Here is a 16,549-nt window from a genome sequence, read left to right as displayed (position 1 = left end):
GGGTCAGTACTGGGTCCAGTCGTGTTCAACCTGTTCATCAGTGACCTGAATGAAGAGGCTGAGTGCACCCCCAGCAAGTTTGCAGTTGATACCAAACTGGGAGGAAGGGCTGATACACCAAAAGGCTCTGCTGCCATTCAGCAAGGTCTGGACAGGCTAGAGGGCTGGGCAGAGAAGAACCTGATGAAATTCAACAAAGGCAAATGTAGGGTCCTGCACCTCATGCACCAGTACAGGTTAGGTGTTGACCTGCTGGAAAGCAGCGCTGCAGGGAAGGACTTGGGAGTCCTGGTGGGCAACAGGTTGGCCATGAGCCAGCAATGCACCCTTGTGGCCAAGAAGGCCGATGGTATCCTGGGGTGCATGAAGAGTGTGACCAGCAAGTCCAGGGACATTGTCCTCACCCTCTACTCTGCCCTGGTAAGGCTGCATCTGGAGTACTGAGTCCAGTTCTGGGCTTCCCAGTTTCAGAAGGACAAGGAACTACTGGAGGGAGTCCGGTGGTGGGCTATGAAGATGATTATGGGTCTAGAGCATCCTTCTGTGAAGAAAGACTGAGAGAGCTGGGTCTGTTCAGCCTGGAGAAGGCTGAGAGGGGATCTTATCAATGCTTATAAATATCTCAAGGGTGGATGTCAAGGGGAGGAAATCAGACTCTCTTCAGTGGTGCCCAATGATAGGATGAGGGGAAACAGGTACAGACTGAAACATAGAAGGTTCCCTTTGAATATGAGGAGAAACTTCTTTACATTGAGGGTGACAGAACACCAGAACAAGCTGCCAGAGAGATTGTGGAGTCTATTTCTGTGGAGACATTCAAAACCCACCTGGATGCATTTCTGTGCAATCTGATCTGGTAACCCTGCTTTAGCAGGTGGTTTGGACTAGATGGATCACCCCGGCAACTGTAGGCCTGTCAGCCTCACTTCTGTGCCTGGGAAAAAATATGGAGAAGATTATTCTGGGAGTTATTGAAAAACAGTTGAATAACAATGCAGTCATTGATCCCAGCCAGCACAGGTTCATGAGGGGGAAGTTGTGCTTGACCAACTTAATTTCTTTCTATGACAAGGTTACCCACCTGGCTGACCAACTTGATCTATCATGTGCAGAGGCTTGACCTTTGCTTTTCTTGGCCATGGCTCTGCTTCACAGATGCCTCAGCTTTCTCAAGTGCGGTCTTCCTCACCTTAAGTTCAGTAGAAGTGATGATACTAAGTGCTTTTCCAATCTTTGTCCCTGGATTTTGATGAAAATGCAAACAGAGCTCCATCAGCCAAAGGCTTATGTGTGCTAGTGCAGAAGGGCAGACAGAGGAAGGACACATGGCACAAGTGACCTCTTCTGCAGACTTGAGCGATGTGTTTTAAGTTTTAAATGTGTTCTCAGTTTTTGTGGTTTTAAGAGATGCTTGAAACACTTGGAAATGCTGTAGTTTGAATATTGAAGCTGTTTTTATTTGGTGCATTTGTTCTTGTGCTAAAACCTGTTTGTCGAAGGAGCTCTATGCTTCAGTCTGGTAGTAGACTTCTTTCATTGTAAACATTCACATGAGGTCCCCAGCAGTATTCTGAGTATAAGTAAGGAAATAGAATTATATATCCAAGAGACATTTGCAGTGCAGTTCAGGTTTGGCAGAAGGCTTATGGCTAGTTAAGCTTTAAAATAGTATTTTTGTTTCTGAAATATACAGGAAATATACAGTTTTTTGAATCTAAAAGATTTTTTTAGCGTGAATTACAAAGGGCTTCTAGAGGGAGCCATGTGCTTTACCAGTGATTTGACGCCAGTTGGCTGGCATTTGGGTGATTTTAGTCACTGAGCTGCTTCAGAGGCTTCAGGCTTCTTCCTCACTAAGTTGCAAGAAATTGGTGAAAACGTACTCCTTACTTCTGTGAACAGACATGGTTGGCTGGCTCACTGTGTGCACAGATTATCAGTAAATCTGCAGGACAAAAAATAATCTAACTCCCAATAGAAAAGTTAGTGAATCTGTCTAAATTGAGTTAAAGTTGCTTATAAATGATGAAGTTATTTCCTGATTGCTTTTTCCTTAATTTTTATAAAATAAGTATTTTATTTTTGCTTTTGTGAATGCTTTTGTTAGTAATAATCTGTATGTAATTAGAATAAAATTTGGTGAAAAAATAAATAGCGCTATAGTAAAATAGCAGAAAAACAAAAAACATTTTTGTAAAAAAAAAAAATTAACACCTGAAAGGTACTCTGTCATTTTAAAGGAATCTCTGTGGTTTTTCAGCTTTGATTTATTAGTTTCTTAAGACGATAATTTAATGATTTAGCTTTCTTTTATGCTAGCAGGGAAAAGAGGTGGTACTGATCATACAAATAATGTTTTTTTCAATCATGTGACTAGTTTTACGTGTTCATGTGCAAGCTTCAGCTGTGAACGTATTTCCTGAAAGTCATTGTGAACTTCAATACAGGAGCTACAAATAGTTTGCTTTACATTTCCTATCATCTCTCTCTTTATCTCTTACTCAAAGACACATATTCAGTTTCATTCCAAATTCAGTTGCCCTCTGAGGGCTCTGGCCATGGAGGATCTAGAAGCTGATGGGTTTGCAGGAAGGTAGTAATAGGTGTAACAGGGACTCAGACAGTGACATCTGACAGATTTGTGGCCTGCAGCATTTAGAATAAAGAGGAGAGTTATAAGATATTTCACTTTTTTCCATGATGATGAATACCCTTCCAGGTCTTCTGTGTTCCTGTGGCGTAAATGCTATTTAATCCTAAACTGTGTGATTTGAAGCATGAGCTTTTCGTTTCATCTTGCATATATCATGCCTTTTCACGATTAGTTCAGTGATTTCCTTTCTTCTCTATCTATCCCATAATTCACCTTTTTTGCACTTGGTCTAGCAGTGTGACAAAGCATCTGCTCTTACAGGCTGAATTTTTATGTAGCTCATGGAAATTTGTTTTTTTTTTCTGTATTTTGTTGTAGTTAAAATACTTGGTTTATGCTTTGGGAAGTCTGTCTGTAAACTAACTTTGGAATGGTTTGCATTCCTCTTATATGTTATTCAACTAACACAGTTTTGTTTGTGAATATTTTCTATCTTACAGCATTAATTTGTTCAGATATCGGCAGCCATTCAATAGTTGCACTCCTCTGTCCAAGCGGGGAGATGGAAAATGTTTCTTTACCTTTTTGATCTGAAGTTGCTTGCAGTGGCAGATCAACAGTGAGGTCTTCAGGCTAAAGGAGTGAAAAGCTCAGGAGATGTTATCAAGTTCTGCTTGCTTGAGTAACTTTCTCTGTAGAAACTTGCTCCACCTTGAGACCGACTCTTACATCCCCTCGGATGATATCCAGTGTAGTTGCTTTGGTCTCTGAAGCAGTATTTGGGTGGAGTTTAGGGTCTGTGTCCAAGAGCATGATGAGAAAGCCCATGCTCTACAATTACCTAAAGCTCATTCATTCGCCTGAATCTTTATTGAAAATACTAAGAGCTGTGACACCAACCTCGAACTTTAGTGGGGAGATACATGGTGGTATACTTTCAAGCAGAGGGAAAAGAGAGCAAGTGAATAGGAGAGAGTACAGTCTGTGTGTCAGTAAAGACAGAGGATTTTGTTAGCAATGGCAGCTGCACCTGATCCTAGTCAAAATAATTAACAGTCCACAAGGAACAGAGAGCATCATGTATGCAGAAATTCTGAGGGTGTTTGCAGGGTATTAGTGAAAATGTTACCTCATTGTTGCTTTTTCAAGGTAAATATATAAATAAAAAGAAAAGAAGTGGTTTGGTTTGATTACATAAGCTTTAGAATTTGGTACTTATAGATCGGATCTTCTGTGAATTATGACATCCTTTGGAACAACTGTTGGTCATTATGAGGGGCCTATGAAGTGTTACATAGAACTGTAATAAATTAATTCAATGATACATTGACTTTTGTCAAGGTTTTGCAATAAAAATTATGGTGTTTGGTTTTACATTCTCTTTCCCTTTCAGCAACATCAGCCAAAGCAGGCTTTATTGAGTGTATTCTTCATTTGCAAGCAAAAGTGGGATGTGTAATGCAAAAATTTTGCATAGGTAAATGTACTGTAATATGAAATCTTATATGCTATACTAGCATAAACTATATTTTATAAGATGCTTATGTGATATAACATTTGTTTTTCTTATTCTACTAATACCAGTTTTGTACAAGTGGATACATTAGAGACAGTTCATAAAACTGTACAGACAACATAGCTGCTTAAAATTTACAGTGTGTGAACAAGCAACTAGTAAAATTTTGAAGTTATTAGAAATATTGTACGTAATTCAAAAATACAAATCCACACTTTCTCAAGGTACTTCTTTGTAGTATTAAGTGACTTAAAACTTGTACTGTATTAAAAAAACCTGGAAACCCTTCCAAAGACATAATAATTTCTAAAGAAATAAAATAAAAAACAGTAGTAATAACAAGTCAAGTTCTTTATTTTGGGGGCTGAAAAAAAGGAAATACTGAATATTTTTATCAACTGTGAGTTTGTATATGCTATTGTTAGCCAAACCTGTTAGAAATGTAAAAGCAGAATGGAATCTTTGCGCTACTGATTCTATCATTTTACACATGGCAAAAACCCAGCTTTTTTTTTTTTTTTTTTTTTTTCCTCTAGCACACATGTAAACATAATTCTGTTTAATTTACTTTTTTTGCTCCTAGCTTGGAGTTGCTGATCTTGGCACAGTTTTAGAGGACAAATATGTAATACAGTGCAATTACAGTTAAAGAGATGACAATATTAAGACATTGGAGACAAGTTGTTTCCATCTCCCTTCTGGTCTCCTCCCCCAGTTATTTAATTGTGTCTAAATTACTTAAGTTGCAAAATATGAGCTCTGCTTCTGTAGTTAGTTGCAGGAACAGTCCCTCTGAAGGGAGCAGTGCATCACAGAGATGGGTCAGCTCTCTAGAGTGACCTCTGTTGCTCCCGAGGAGGTTGGTCAGTTAAGGCTCAAGCTCAGTTAGACTGTCTGATGACTTGGCAGATGCCTTATGTGTTTTAGGGGTCTTAGATTTCCTGCCCTCTTGATAACCATCTAAACTGGTTTTTTTTGTGAGTCCAAAAAACCTATGATGTCTTCCTAGCACTTATTTATCTTCTGACTTCCAGGTGCCTTTTTAGTGTCCCCTTTGTCCTGTTTGTCGTGTCTTTGAATGATAACTTTGGAATTCAGAAGCACCAATGAATTGTCTAGTATAGCTTGGTTTTATAATTTTGCAAAAGAAAGAAAGAAAAGCATAAAGATTAAAAGCCAATAAGATTACGAAGGAGAAGAGTTAAGAATTAGAAAACATGGAAGCTGGGATCTAGAGAAAATCTAGTCCATATTCAGTTTTCTGGGGTTTGGGCTTATAACTAGTGTTCTCCATTCAGTTTTAGGAAAGTGTTACAACTGCACTCCAATTTCATTACAGACATGGTCTACCAGTATGTGACCTAAGAGTCACATACTGAGAATTTCAGTTTTTACTGGCAAATATTCTTTCAGTTGATAATGTCTTTGAAGACAAAGCTTAATACAAGCTGTAAGCAGTAGATAATCACTCTTTCTGGATCCCTGATGTTATTGTCATAGATTTTTGGCATTAAAAATTTTAGAATGAAAGTTCTGTTGTATTTGTTTCATTTGAAAAGCTGGTAGCGAAAAAGACATTATTAAAATTGATTCAAGTTTTACTTCTGTTCTGCTTGTGGACGTACTTAGTATCAGAAGACCTTACATTTAGATGCCTGTGTAGATGTTGCATTTGAATCTCCATCCTGAGTGCTTCCACAGAATCACAGAATGGTTTGGGTTGGAAGGGACCTCTGAAGATCATCTAGTCCAACCTACCTGCTAAAGCAGCTACACCTAGAGCAGATCACACAGGAATGTGTCCAGGTGGGTTTTGAATGTCTTCAGAGAAGGAGACTCCACAACCTCTCTGGGCAGCCTGTTCTGGTGTTCTGTCACCCTCAAGGTAAAGAAGTTTCTCCTCATATTCGAAGGGAACCTTCTATGCTTCAGCCTGTGCCTGTTACCCCTCATCCTATCGTTTGGCACCACTGAAAGGAGTCTGGTCCCACCCTCTTGACACCCACCCTTGAGATGTTTATAAACATTGATAAGATCCTCTCTCAGCCTTCTCTTCTCCAGGCTGAACAGACCCAGCTCTCTCAGTCTTTTTTCATAAGAAAAGTGCTCTAGGCCCCTCATAATCTTTACAGCCCACCACTGGACTCCCTCCAGTAATTCCTTATCCTTCTGAAACTGGGGAGCCCAGAACTGGACTCAGTACTCCAGATGCAGCCTTATCAGGGCAGAGTAGAGGGGGAGAAGAACCTCCTTCGACCTACTGGTCAAACTCTTCTTAATGCACCCCGGGATACCATTGGCCTTCTTGGCCACAAGGGCAAATTGTTGACTCATGGTCAACCTGTTTTCCACTAGAACTCCCAAGTCCTTCTCTGCAATGCTGCTTTCCATCAGGTCCGCCCCTAACTTGTACTGGTGCATGGGATTATTCCTCCCTAGGTGCAGGACCCTACCCCTTGTTAAACTTTACTAGGTTCTTCTCTGCCCAGCCCTCCAGCCTGTCCAGATCTTACTGAATGGCAGCACAGCCTTCTGGTCTATCAGCCTTTCCTCCCAGTTTGGCACCATCAGCAAACTTATTGAGACTGCACTCAGCCTCTTCATCCAGGTCATTGATGAACAGGTTGAACAGGACTGGACCCAGTACTGACCTCTGGGGAAACCCACTACCCAGACTCTGCACTATTGATCACAGCCCTCTGAGCTCTGCCATCCAGCCAGTTCATGATCCATCTCACTGTACGTTCATCCAGCCTGCGCTTCCTGAGCTTTCCTATGAAGCTGTTGGAGCTTCCTGCTCTGGTCTTAAGTATGCATTCATAAGATGTGGTTACTGGCAAGATTTCCTCAATGTGACAAAATGAACAGCTGAAATTGAAGTGTTTCTTGAGTACAGTGTTTTGACTTTGTCTTGAATGGCAAGCATTGGTGTGCTGCAGAGAACATCAATAACATTAACAAAAATGCATAGAAAAAATAATAATTCAGGGGTGAAACAGTTTTTTTTAGGCATATCAGTTGAATGGAACTCTTAATTCCAGGCAAGAATGCAGTGACGGCTGGATATTCATAAAGTAGCTTTAGTTTCTGCTAATAGGAGTTTAGACAATGTTACCCAACTAGATAGATGTTTCACTACAGAGAAGAAGAGAATTAGATGTAGAGCCTGTAACTGAGCTTGATTTATGATCTGCTTGTCAGGATATGGAGTCACACAGGGCTGTATTAAATCCTACACTGGATGGGTTGTGGTGTTTACGGTCCCTACAACTTTCCTTTGTAAATACACTGTCGTAGTACTGAAACAGTATTTTTCCAATATTCATATGATGAACGTAGTTTTTATCTTATGCCACATCTTTGTTATGCTGTGATATTTAATGTTAATAAATCTTTTGAAATCCTTCTTAATTAGTGTTTAAGGGAGGTCAGCTTAGCCTATCTTGAACTGCTGCTTGGATGGCCCTTTCGTGTTTTCATTAGTCATGAGGAAGTTCGAGTTGCTATACAAACACAGAGGAGTAATTCTTTGCAGATTTGGCAGACTGCGGTATAACGTTGCTCTGATGTAATGGCGACTTTCTATTAAAAATGCCTTACCATGTATGAAAGATTGGAAAAGGCTAGATGTGCTGTTGGAACATCAGGGAAATAATGCTGGTTAAACTCTATTACTTGTAAAGATGCATTTTAATGTAACGTGTTGTTCCATTTGGAAAAGAAATTATTAAATTACCTATTGTATTGGGTTTGCATGGCAAGGTTTTGGTAGTGAGGGGGCTACTGGGGTGTCTTCTGTGAGAAGCTTCCCCCATGTTCAACAGAGCCAATGCCATCCAGCTCCAGGAGACACCCACCACTGGCCAAGGTTGAGCCCGTCAGTGATGGTGGTAGCACCTCTGGGTTAATGTTGTTAAGAAGGGGAAAAAGAAAACACAGCACAACAGCACATGCACAGCAACAATTCCAGCCTCAAAGAGGGAGAACATGTGAGAGCAACAACTCTGCAGACACCAAGGTCAGTGAAGGAGGGGAGGAGATTCTCCAGGCGCTGGAGCAGAGATTTCCCTGCAGCCCATGGTGAGGCCAGCTGTTCCCCTGCAGCCAATGGAGGTTCATGGTGGAGCAGAGATCCACCTGCAGCCTGGGGAGGACCCCACAGCAGCACAGGTGGATGTGCCTGAAGGAGGCTGTGACCTCGTGGGTCCCACACTGGAGCAGGCTTCTGGCAGGACCTCTGGTCCTAGGGAGAGAGAAACCCATGCTGGAGCAGGTTTGCTCGCAGGACTTGTGACCCTATGGGGAACACAGGCTGGAGCAGTCTGTTCCTGAAAAACTTCAGCCCATGGAAGGGACCCACACTGGAGCAGTTTGTGAAGAACTGCAGCCCATGGGAAGGACCCCTGTTGGAGAGGTTCATAGAGAATTGTGTCCTATGGGAGGGACCCCATGGTGGAGCAAGGGAAAAGTGTGAGGAGTCCTCCCCTGAGGAGGGAGGCGCAACAGAGACAACAGATGATGAACTGACCACAACCCCCATTCGGGATGGGGAGGACGTGGAGAAAATTGGGAGTGAAGTTAAGCCCAGAAGGAAGGGAGGGGTGGGGGGAAGATATTTTAAAGATTTGGTTTTAATTCTCATTGTCCTACTCTGATTTGATTTGCAATAAATTAAATTAATTTCCCCAAATCGAGTCTGTTTTGCTCCTGACGACAACTGCTGAGTGATCTCCTCATCTTTTTCTTGACTCAAGAGCCTTTCAGTATATTTTGTCTCCCCTGTCCAGTTGAGGAAGGGAGTGATAGAGCAGCTTTGGTGGGCACCTGGTGTCCCTCCAGGGTCAACCCACCACACCTATATAGTGTTTGACAGATTTAATAGAATAAAAATAGATTTTGTGGGGGGCACTTACATAAATGATTTTAATATACATACCTGTGATTAAAAATGAGATGATGAAATTACAATATTTGGAAGAAAGGAAACTACAAAACCTTTGACTGTAAACCTGGTAACATCTGGTAGTCTTGATATGTAAGATGGGAAGCCCTACAGATAGTCATATACAGCTAAGTTTTCTTAAACATCTATGGGGTTTTCTATATATAGGTGACATATAAACTCGAGCTCTGGATGAACTCACTGGGTGATATCCTGTGAGAAGTCTAGTAGTGGCAAATGGTAAAATATGTATGCATCTTCTCCCTTCTTGATTGATTTCCTGTGCTCTTTGACAGATTTTGCTGTTGGAGTCAGAGTTTTGTATTAATGTATCAATTTGTGTTGCAACAGTTGCCTCTACCTTCCAAGTCTCCCTGAAGTTTCTGTGCATCTTTGGTGGATCCTCCTCCAGCACTGGCTCTCGCATCTTGATTTGCTGTGAATGCCAATCACTGTGCTGCTGATGGGCCCCTGCACAGCTCCACGCTGCCCTGTAGTTCTCAGTGTCCTACTGTTCATTTTCTCTGCCCAAGAATTGGCATCCCTTAGCCGAGGAACAGGTAAATTATTGAAAGGGTGAGCGCCTGGCTTCACTGAAAATCCTGGCAGTTCTACTTTTGATATTCATGATGCTTGGATTTTACTCTTTTTGATCTTTCTGCTAAATCCAGATACCAATTGGCTGATATCTGTATTATAACAATTCTTTTTATTATATAAGTTTCTTAAATGTGAACTGTGTCCCTTCTGCTGTATTTTTTCAGATCTTTAAAAAGAAAAGGTTTTGACCTGAATTTGTCACGAAGCAAGACTCACCTGTCCCCTTAACAATGTATCTTTATATGTATAATAAATATGAAATTGAGAGAGTTAAATGAAAACTATAAGAAATGGGAAAAATATACAAGTATCACATAAGAACTGGAGGATTTTTTCATTCTGAAGCAATTTTGGGGAAGAAGCTGGAAGACAGCAGTCCTAGGTCTTTGTGCCAGATGCTGAAGCATGTGCCCAGCAGCCTGGGTGACACAGTGCCGTAGCCTGGTGGCACTTGTCCTTCTGTCTTCACTGACCCTGCTCAGAGCACTTTTCAGAGAAGCTGGTTGGAAGAAAAGTCTCCATGTGGGAACATTGTGAATTCAGATGACCCATTTATCTGCTGACCAAGATCTGAAAATGTATTTGGAGTAAGTTTCTTGGTCATATTTGATATTGTAAGTGCAAAATATTTAATGTTGTTACCTCAGCACTTTTTTTCTTAGAACTCGACCAATACTGGCCACTTGAGGAATGTTAATGCTTTTGGATACAGGCTGTGAAAATGTTGCAAATTTACAAGAATTTGCTAATTTTTCAATATAAATTGGCTTTTTAAATTCTAAAATAAGCTAGTGTAGTTTCCAGATCTTCTATCTTGACCTGTTTTCCCCAGCTACCCCTTCTGCCAGTGATTATAAGATTAGAACGTAGTCTGCTTCTCTGTGGTTTCTGATGTTCTTCTTTATATGACATAGAATTGCAGAGATAACCACTCCACTATTTTGACTCAGTGGAATTTCTGTATGGAGTTTCAAATCGTAAGAGTAATTTAATTTTATATTAGCACTGACTACTCATGTTTTAGTCTTTTCTCTGAAATGATAACAGCATTTTCTGCATTGCTATTTTTCAGTAAATGGCTCATTTTTTCAGCCTCTAGTGGAGGACACTAAGGCACTAATTTGTGTCTTGTGGACAGATGACAGTCAGAATATTTAATGTGGTCCCTAACCTTCGCTTTTGAAGGGAGCCCCAGGTATGGATCTCTGTAGACAGGTATCAAGTGCATGTTTGATGGCACAATGATGTGCAACATGTATCCAGTTGTATGATAGTGTGATATGTGGCCTTTAATTTGCTCCAGGAGCAAAGATTTTGTGGCTTACCCCAACAAGCAGGTGGAATATCCTTGCCTGTTTTTTTTTTTTTTTTTTTTTTTTATGAATCTTACTGTTTGCTAAATCTCCTGCAAACCAATACAAACTCATCTCTCTATGGGAATTTTCTCATAAATAGGAACTTGTATGTAGCCAGCATACTGGAGTGACTTTCTCTTTTAGTTCAAATAGGAAGTACAGATGCACAAATAAAATACCTGAAAAAGTAAGTCCCTTGAACAATACAAGACAAAGATAGGAAAAGGTTTTCCAGAGCAAATTAATTGCAACCAGAATATCTGTTCTTCATACAGTGAGGCAGATAGCAGCAGCCAAAAAGAATGCCATATTCAGAGTTGCTTATGAGGAATTGTGAAATCTTTCTTGTCCACTTCATTGCCTGAGTTCTACCATACTACCATATCCACTAGTTACATTATTCTTCTTCGAAAAGCCTTTATGATCATGTGAAAATATGAAATATTGTACAGAAAGTTCAAAAAACAATGGAAAGCCCAGCAAAATCCCTTCTGGAGCTTCAGAGCAGAAAGGGCAACTGAGTTAGAATTTCAAAGCAAGAAGTCGGCTGTGGGCAACATTTCCCCCCTACTGCTTCTTTCTCTACTGTTGTGCATCTTGCATGTCCTTCTGTGAGCGGCAGAGTTTCAAGGCAAGGGGTGAAAAGCAGTCCACTCTGTATTACTACAACTGGAAAGAATTATATTCTCGTGTATTTTTTGAAACTGCTTTATCTTCTAGAGCTGGCTTTACTTAGAAGAACAGTTATTACAAACAAAAATTAGGAGGGGACAGATACAGCCTAATGTGGCAACCAGTGATGGTAGTTGGTATTATGAAAAGATTTGAGGGACCTGACTCTCTGCTTAGGAGAAGGGAAATAATTTTGGGGCTGTTCTCTGTTTAAAAGATAACACAACTTGTACGTTGTGGGCAATTTATGGAATAGTTATTCTAGGTAGAGATAACCTGACAAAAATCTAGTAATTCTCACAAGGGTTGTAATTCTGAAACTGTAAAGAGTTAATGTTACAGTTAGAAAAATAATTAAAAAAAAAAATCTATGAATTGTACCTTGAGTGTTGGACAAGTCAGAATGAACAAGAACCAGGTATGAACAAGTTAATTTCAGTACAAGCTTGAATTTATCTCAGGCTTTGAATCTGGCCTTTTTCAAAATAGTGAAGACTGAAAGTTCATCCCCTTATCTCTCAGAACATGTTCTTTATTCCTTTTGTTGCTTTGAAAGCATGGAAAATTTGATGAAACCTTACAACTAAATGAGTACTTGGCAATTTTCTGTTCTTAATCATTGGAAAAGCTAGAAAACTTTCAGGTACTTTCCTGAATTCTTGGAGGTTTTACTGCTATGGTTTCCAAGTATCAAAAGTGAAGGGGTATCCTCAAAAAGATTGAGTTGTGATTTAATTTATTAATCAAGCTGTGCAGCTGAAGCAGGCAATACAGTAACCCACAGCAGAGACACCATACTGTGTATTCTGATTTGTTCTGGAGCTTCTTGTATAGGTCTTTATACAGGATTAATCCTAATAGCATTAGCGTAGTAAGACATATTGCTAAGTAGACTTAGACTACTAATAAAGACTTAAAACAAACAAAAAAAAATCCTTTGGACATTGCTATTAAATAGCTGACATGACATGAACCTCTTTAACCAGTTCCCTGCTTTTTCTCAGACATCATCTTGGACAAAAGGGAAACTGAGCAATGGATTACCAGGGCCCGTGATAGGATTGTTAGCCTTTTGAATTAAAGGCTGTTGCCATCCAGTTACCCATCCTTATTCAGAACATTCTAACAAATGTAGTATAGCCTTAAAAAGCAGATTTGATAATTTTAACGCTTGTGTTTAACAAGCCTTCTTTTTCAGTCAAAAGTATCCAGTGGTACAATGCTTCTTAGATAGTTTTTAGATAGTGTCTTAAATACCAATATTTTTAATGATCCTGAAAACATACCATAAATAAGCCTAAATGAAATGTGAGTGCTGAAGATAGGATTTAAATTTAACATTTGTCTTTTAAATGGTTTTGAGGCAAGAATTTCCATAAATTAGAAGGGATGTATCTAAACCCATGTCTTTCTGGTTTCATGTACTGTGTGGGTGGTTTAATAAATCAGCTACAGTTAAAATGACAAGGCATAGTAGAATGCTCTGCTAATTTAATTTTGCTAAATTATTATTATTTTTTTAATCACTGTAATACATTATGATAAGTGGTTAATATGATCAGTTTAAAGGCAGATTTGCATTTCAGCAGGGTTTTTCACTTCTGTCATGTGTGTTGTTTGCTTCCATGGTCAAGTGCAAATACTTTTCATTGATATAAACAGTTTACATAGTAATTTCAAGCATAATGAAGCACTACTTGTTCAAGGCTAAGCATGCCTTTTTTTTTGTTTGTAACTTGAAGCACAGAGCTATATATGCTTCTAAAATAAGTAGTGATCTTAGATACGTTAGTTCTTAAGCAGCTTGCTCTGACTGCTGAAATACCTGTAAACTTCTGAATACTAATTGTAGAAGAAACTATTTCTTTTGCAAATGTTCAGAAGTAAATGCTGGTATATGAAAGGGACAAAGTACATGGTCCAATGCTTCAGAATAGAGAGGAGGTTTATTTTGGGAGCTTGGGTTTACAGGCTACTGCTGTCAGGGTCCCTGAAGGCTGTGACCGTGACACCTGCCACACGTTTCACGAGGGGACTAGGCCAAAGAACCCATCTGGGCTGAGTCCCACACTGTGCTCTCCATGTTAAAAGGATGAGTACAGGTGGTTGCTGTGATCACAGTACCAATGTATGTAACCACGATGCAAAGCAGGGCTATGGAAGTTTGTGGGAATGCTTTTGGCATTCAAAACATGCATGACATAATTTTTTAATTGCCTGTGTGACGGTTGATTTTTTTTTTAAGGGCAGGGATTCTGTCACCTATGTGAGTTATTCATGGATATTGAAAAGGCTACTATTCTTTAAGGTGTGCATTCTGCACTGTTCATTGCTACAATCTTCCTTGGATATCAGCAAGCCCTGACTGTGAGGTGGCTTGTTGCCTTCCCCATCTGTCCATTGCTGCTATCCAAACAGGGCTTATGGCCTTCCTTGTGACCAGTCTGGCATTTGTTTTTTTCCTGCATACAGAAGAGGGGTGAGAGAGAAGAGGTGAAATAAAGAAAAAAAAAAACACAAAAAAACACCCCAGCCCTTCTGGAAGTATCTTGCTTGTCCCAACGTATTAAAACTGCTGGTACCATCTGCTTCATGCAAGAGCCGGTTCCAGTTGATGTCCTCTAAGCAAAGCCTAGGTCTGTGTCCCTGTGTGTTGCTGGAGTCATCTGGCTGTAAGTGGGGTGGTGATGGAGGACCCTCTAGTTTGAAAAGGGAGGAAGACAGGCAGCAGCGTGTGCACTCCCAGTGGGTTCTCTGGCCAAAGCTACAGCTTAGGTGGGACATGGGAGGACTTGGCTGTAACTACGAAAGAATAGGCTGGATGGTGTCATGCCTAGAAATTTTGGTTTTTAGTTTTCAGTGAGCTATCAGAGACAAGTGGCTAACATAATGGCTGGGAATGTATTTCACCATAAACTTTTAAACTTGGTGTGGCGTTATTTGTTGGTCTGTCAGTATCCAACCTGGCATGGCTCTTACATTTCTGTCAGGAAAAGCTTCCTTCTATCAAAGTGTTGCATCTTTGCTCTTTTTGTGCAGCTATTAGTCCTTGGGAACCCCAAATCCCCTGGTTGTCTCATATTTTCTCTGTTTTCCCTGTGTAGTGAGATCATAAATGAGGGGCTGTTCCACGGCCTCTTGATGCATCAGTCTGCTCCACTGTGCTATGGCGTAGAGTCTGACAATGCAGGATGTTGTCTGATGGGGAGGATCAGGCCCATAGCAGAGTGGACTGTATGAAATCCAGGCAGCATTTCTCATCAGCTATTGCTTTTTGCCAAAAACTGAAATCCTCCTTAATTTTTCATGGGTGTTTTATTTTTTTCAGATAATTTTTTTTTTTTTAAATTTATTTTTTTAACTAAACCTTGCACCTCATGGAAGTACAACTTGTAAATGGAAAAGAAAACTTTCTAACAAAATACAGTTTTGAGTGAAAATGAGTATCATTTTTACAAGGCACAGAAATTTTATGATGGAACTATAGCGACTGAACTAGTTGCTGAAAGAACACATTAGAAGTAGCCTGGAGTTTGAACATGGAGATGTTTAGTACTGCAGAGCCTCAGTCTTCAGACACTGCTTACTCCCTCTGTAGGAATTATGCTGCAAATGTTATATTGTGCCTAAAATGCTCTGCCTGTCATTTTGTATCTCTGAAATGTTAGAAGCACAAATGGGGCAGCTGGCAGATGTGGGAAGCTATGAGTGGTAACTGAGGGCATGAGTGCCTCATGTGGTTGTGAGGTGAATATTTTGGTTTGAGACTGAAGATGCTGAGAAGTAATTAGTAAGAAACTGTTTCCACATAGTGCTGCTGACTCATGATATTATACCTATTTTGAGATAGGCTGTTTAGTTTTGTTATTTCCCTCTCGTTTTTTGTGGTCTTTCCTGTAACAGAACTTTTTGTTTGGCTGTAAAGTTGCAGGGTAAATACATGAAAATGAATAAATAATGGTTCTGTAAATGAGGAAGATTCGACTATTGAAGTTCTCTATAAAATGCCAAAGCGAATAGTAGGAACATATGATAAAGGTGTAAAGTTTCAAATGCAAAGAGAGATGCCTGATAGATTGCAGTTCTGAGTCACTACAGCCTTTGGTAGTGGATAGTACAGCACTATATTGACACATTTACCATTAAAGCATTTGACCTTTCTGTACTCTGCTGTGATCTTATGGGTTCTGCACTAATGGATTTAAGATACCATGGTACACCAGCTGGACTCATTGATGCAACTTTGCAGTTTCCCTAAAACGCTTGTATTTTAAGGCCTTTTAGTTTAGTCTTTATTCAGCACACGACTATACCAAGACACTGCAGCAAAACATAGTTTTGTCCACTCTATTGAAAACAAATTTTGGCCGGTTGGTCTCTGGAGTCATTGGGCAGGATGAATGGGCAGGATTTAGACTTATTACAGGAACCAGTTCATGTTGTTTCAGCAAGGCATGACTGACATTATATTTTTAAAGTAAATACTTACAACACAAACCCAATAAACTATGAAAGAGTTTGGTACAATGTAGAAAAGAGTGCTGGGATGCATTTGACTTTCTAGCATGTGTAAATATTTACCGTTCGGCTTTGTGCTTCTTCTTCTAGACATTACCCAAAGCAGTCCTTCACTACAGTGGCTGATACACCAGAAAATCTTCGCCTGAAGCAACAAAGTGAATTGCAGAGTCAGGTAAATTAAATACTTCTTTTGTCTTATTAATATTGAAGTGTCAGTCCCCTTCTCTATAGTTTTTCTAAGTAGTATTAGTATTTCTTTGTACTGATATGTAGTAGCACACTAATTTAATTCTAAAAAAAAAATATTTGTAGGTTGGTATAACACTGCAGAACTCAGGGTTTTATTTCTG

General features: G+C 39.8%; 1 protein-coding gene across 2 annotated transcripts in view; it reads left to right on the top strand.

Moving 5' to 3' along the window:
- Positions 1–16,549, top strand: part of NEBL (nebulette) — a 255,004-nt gene that overhangs the window by 55,510 nt on the left and 182,945 nt on the right. For both annotated transcript variants that reach the window (XM_065832832.2, XM_065832831.2), the window contains exon 3: positions 16,287–16,371. In XM_065832832.2, coding sequence (XP_065688904.1) covers positions 16,287–16,371 — 85 coding nt within the window. The remainder of the gene's footprint in view (positions 1–16,286; positions 16,372–16,549) is intronic.

Source organism: Patagioenas fasciata, chromosome 2 (genome assembly GCF_037038585.1).
Source record: "Patagioenas fasciata isolate bPatFas1 chromosome 2, bPatFas1.hap1, whole genome shotgun sequence".
Taxonomy (NCBI): domain Eukaryota; kingdom Metazoa; phylum Chordata; class Aves; order Columbiformes; family Columbidae; genus Patagioenas; species Patagioenas fasciata.
Note: the sequence above shows the minus strand (reverse complement) of the source record. Positions and strands in the feature narration are given on the sequence as shown.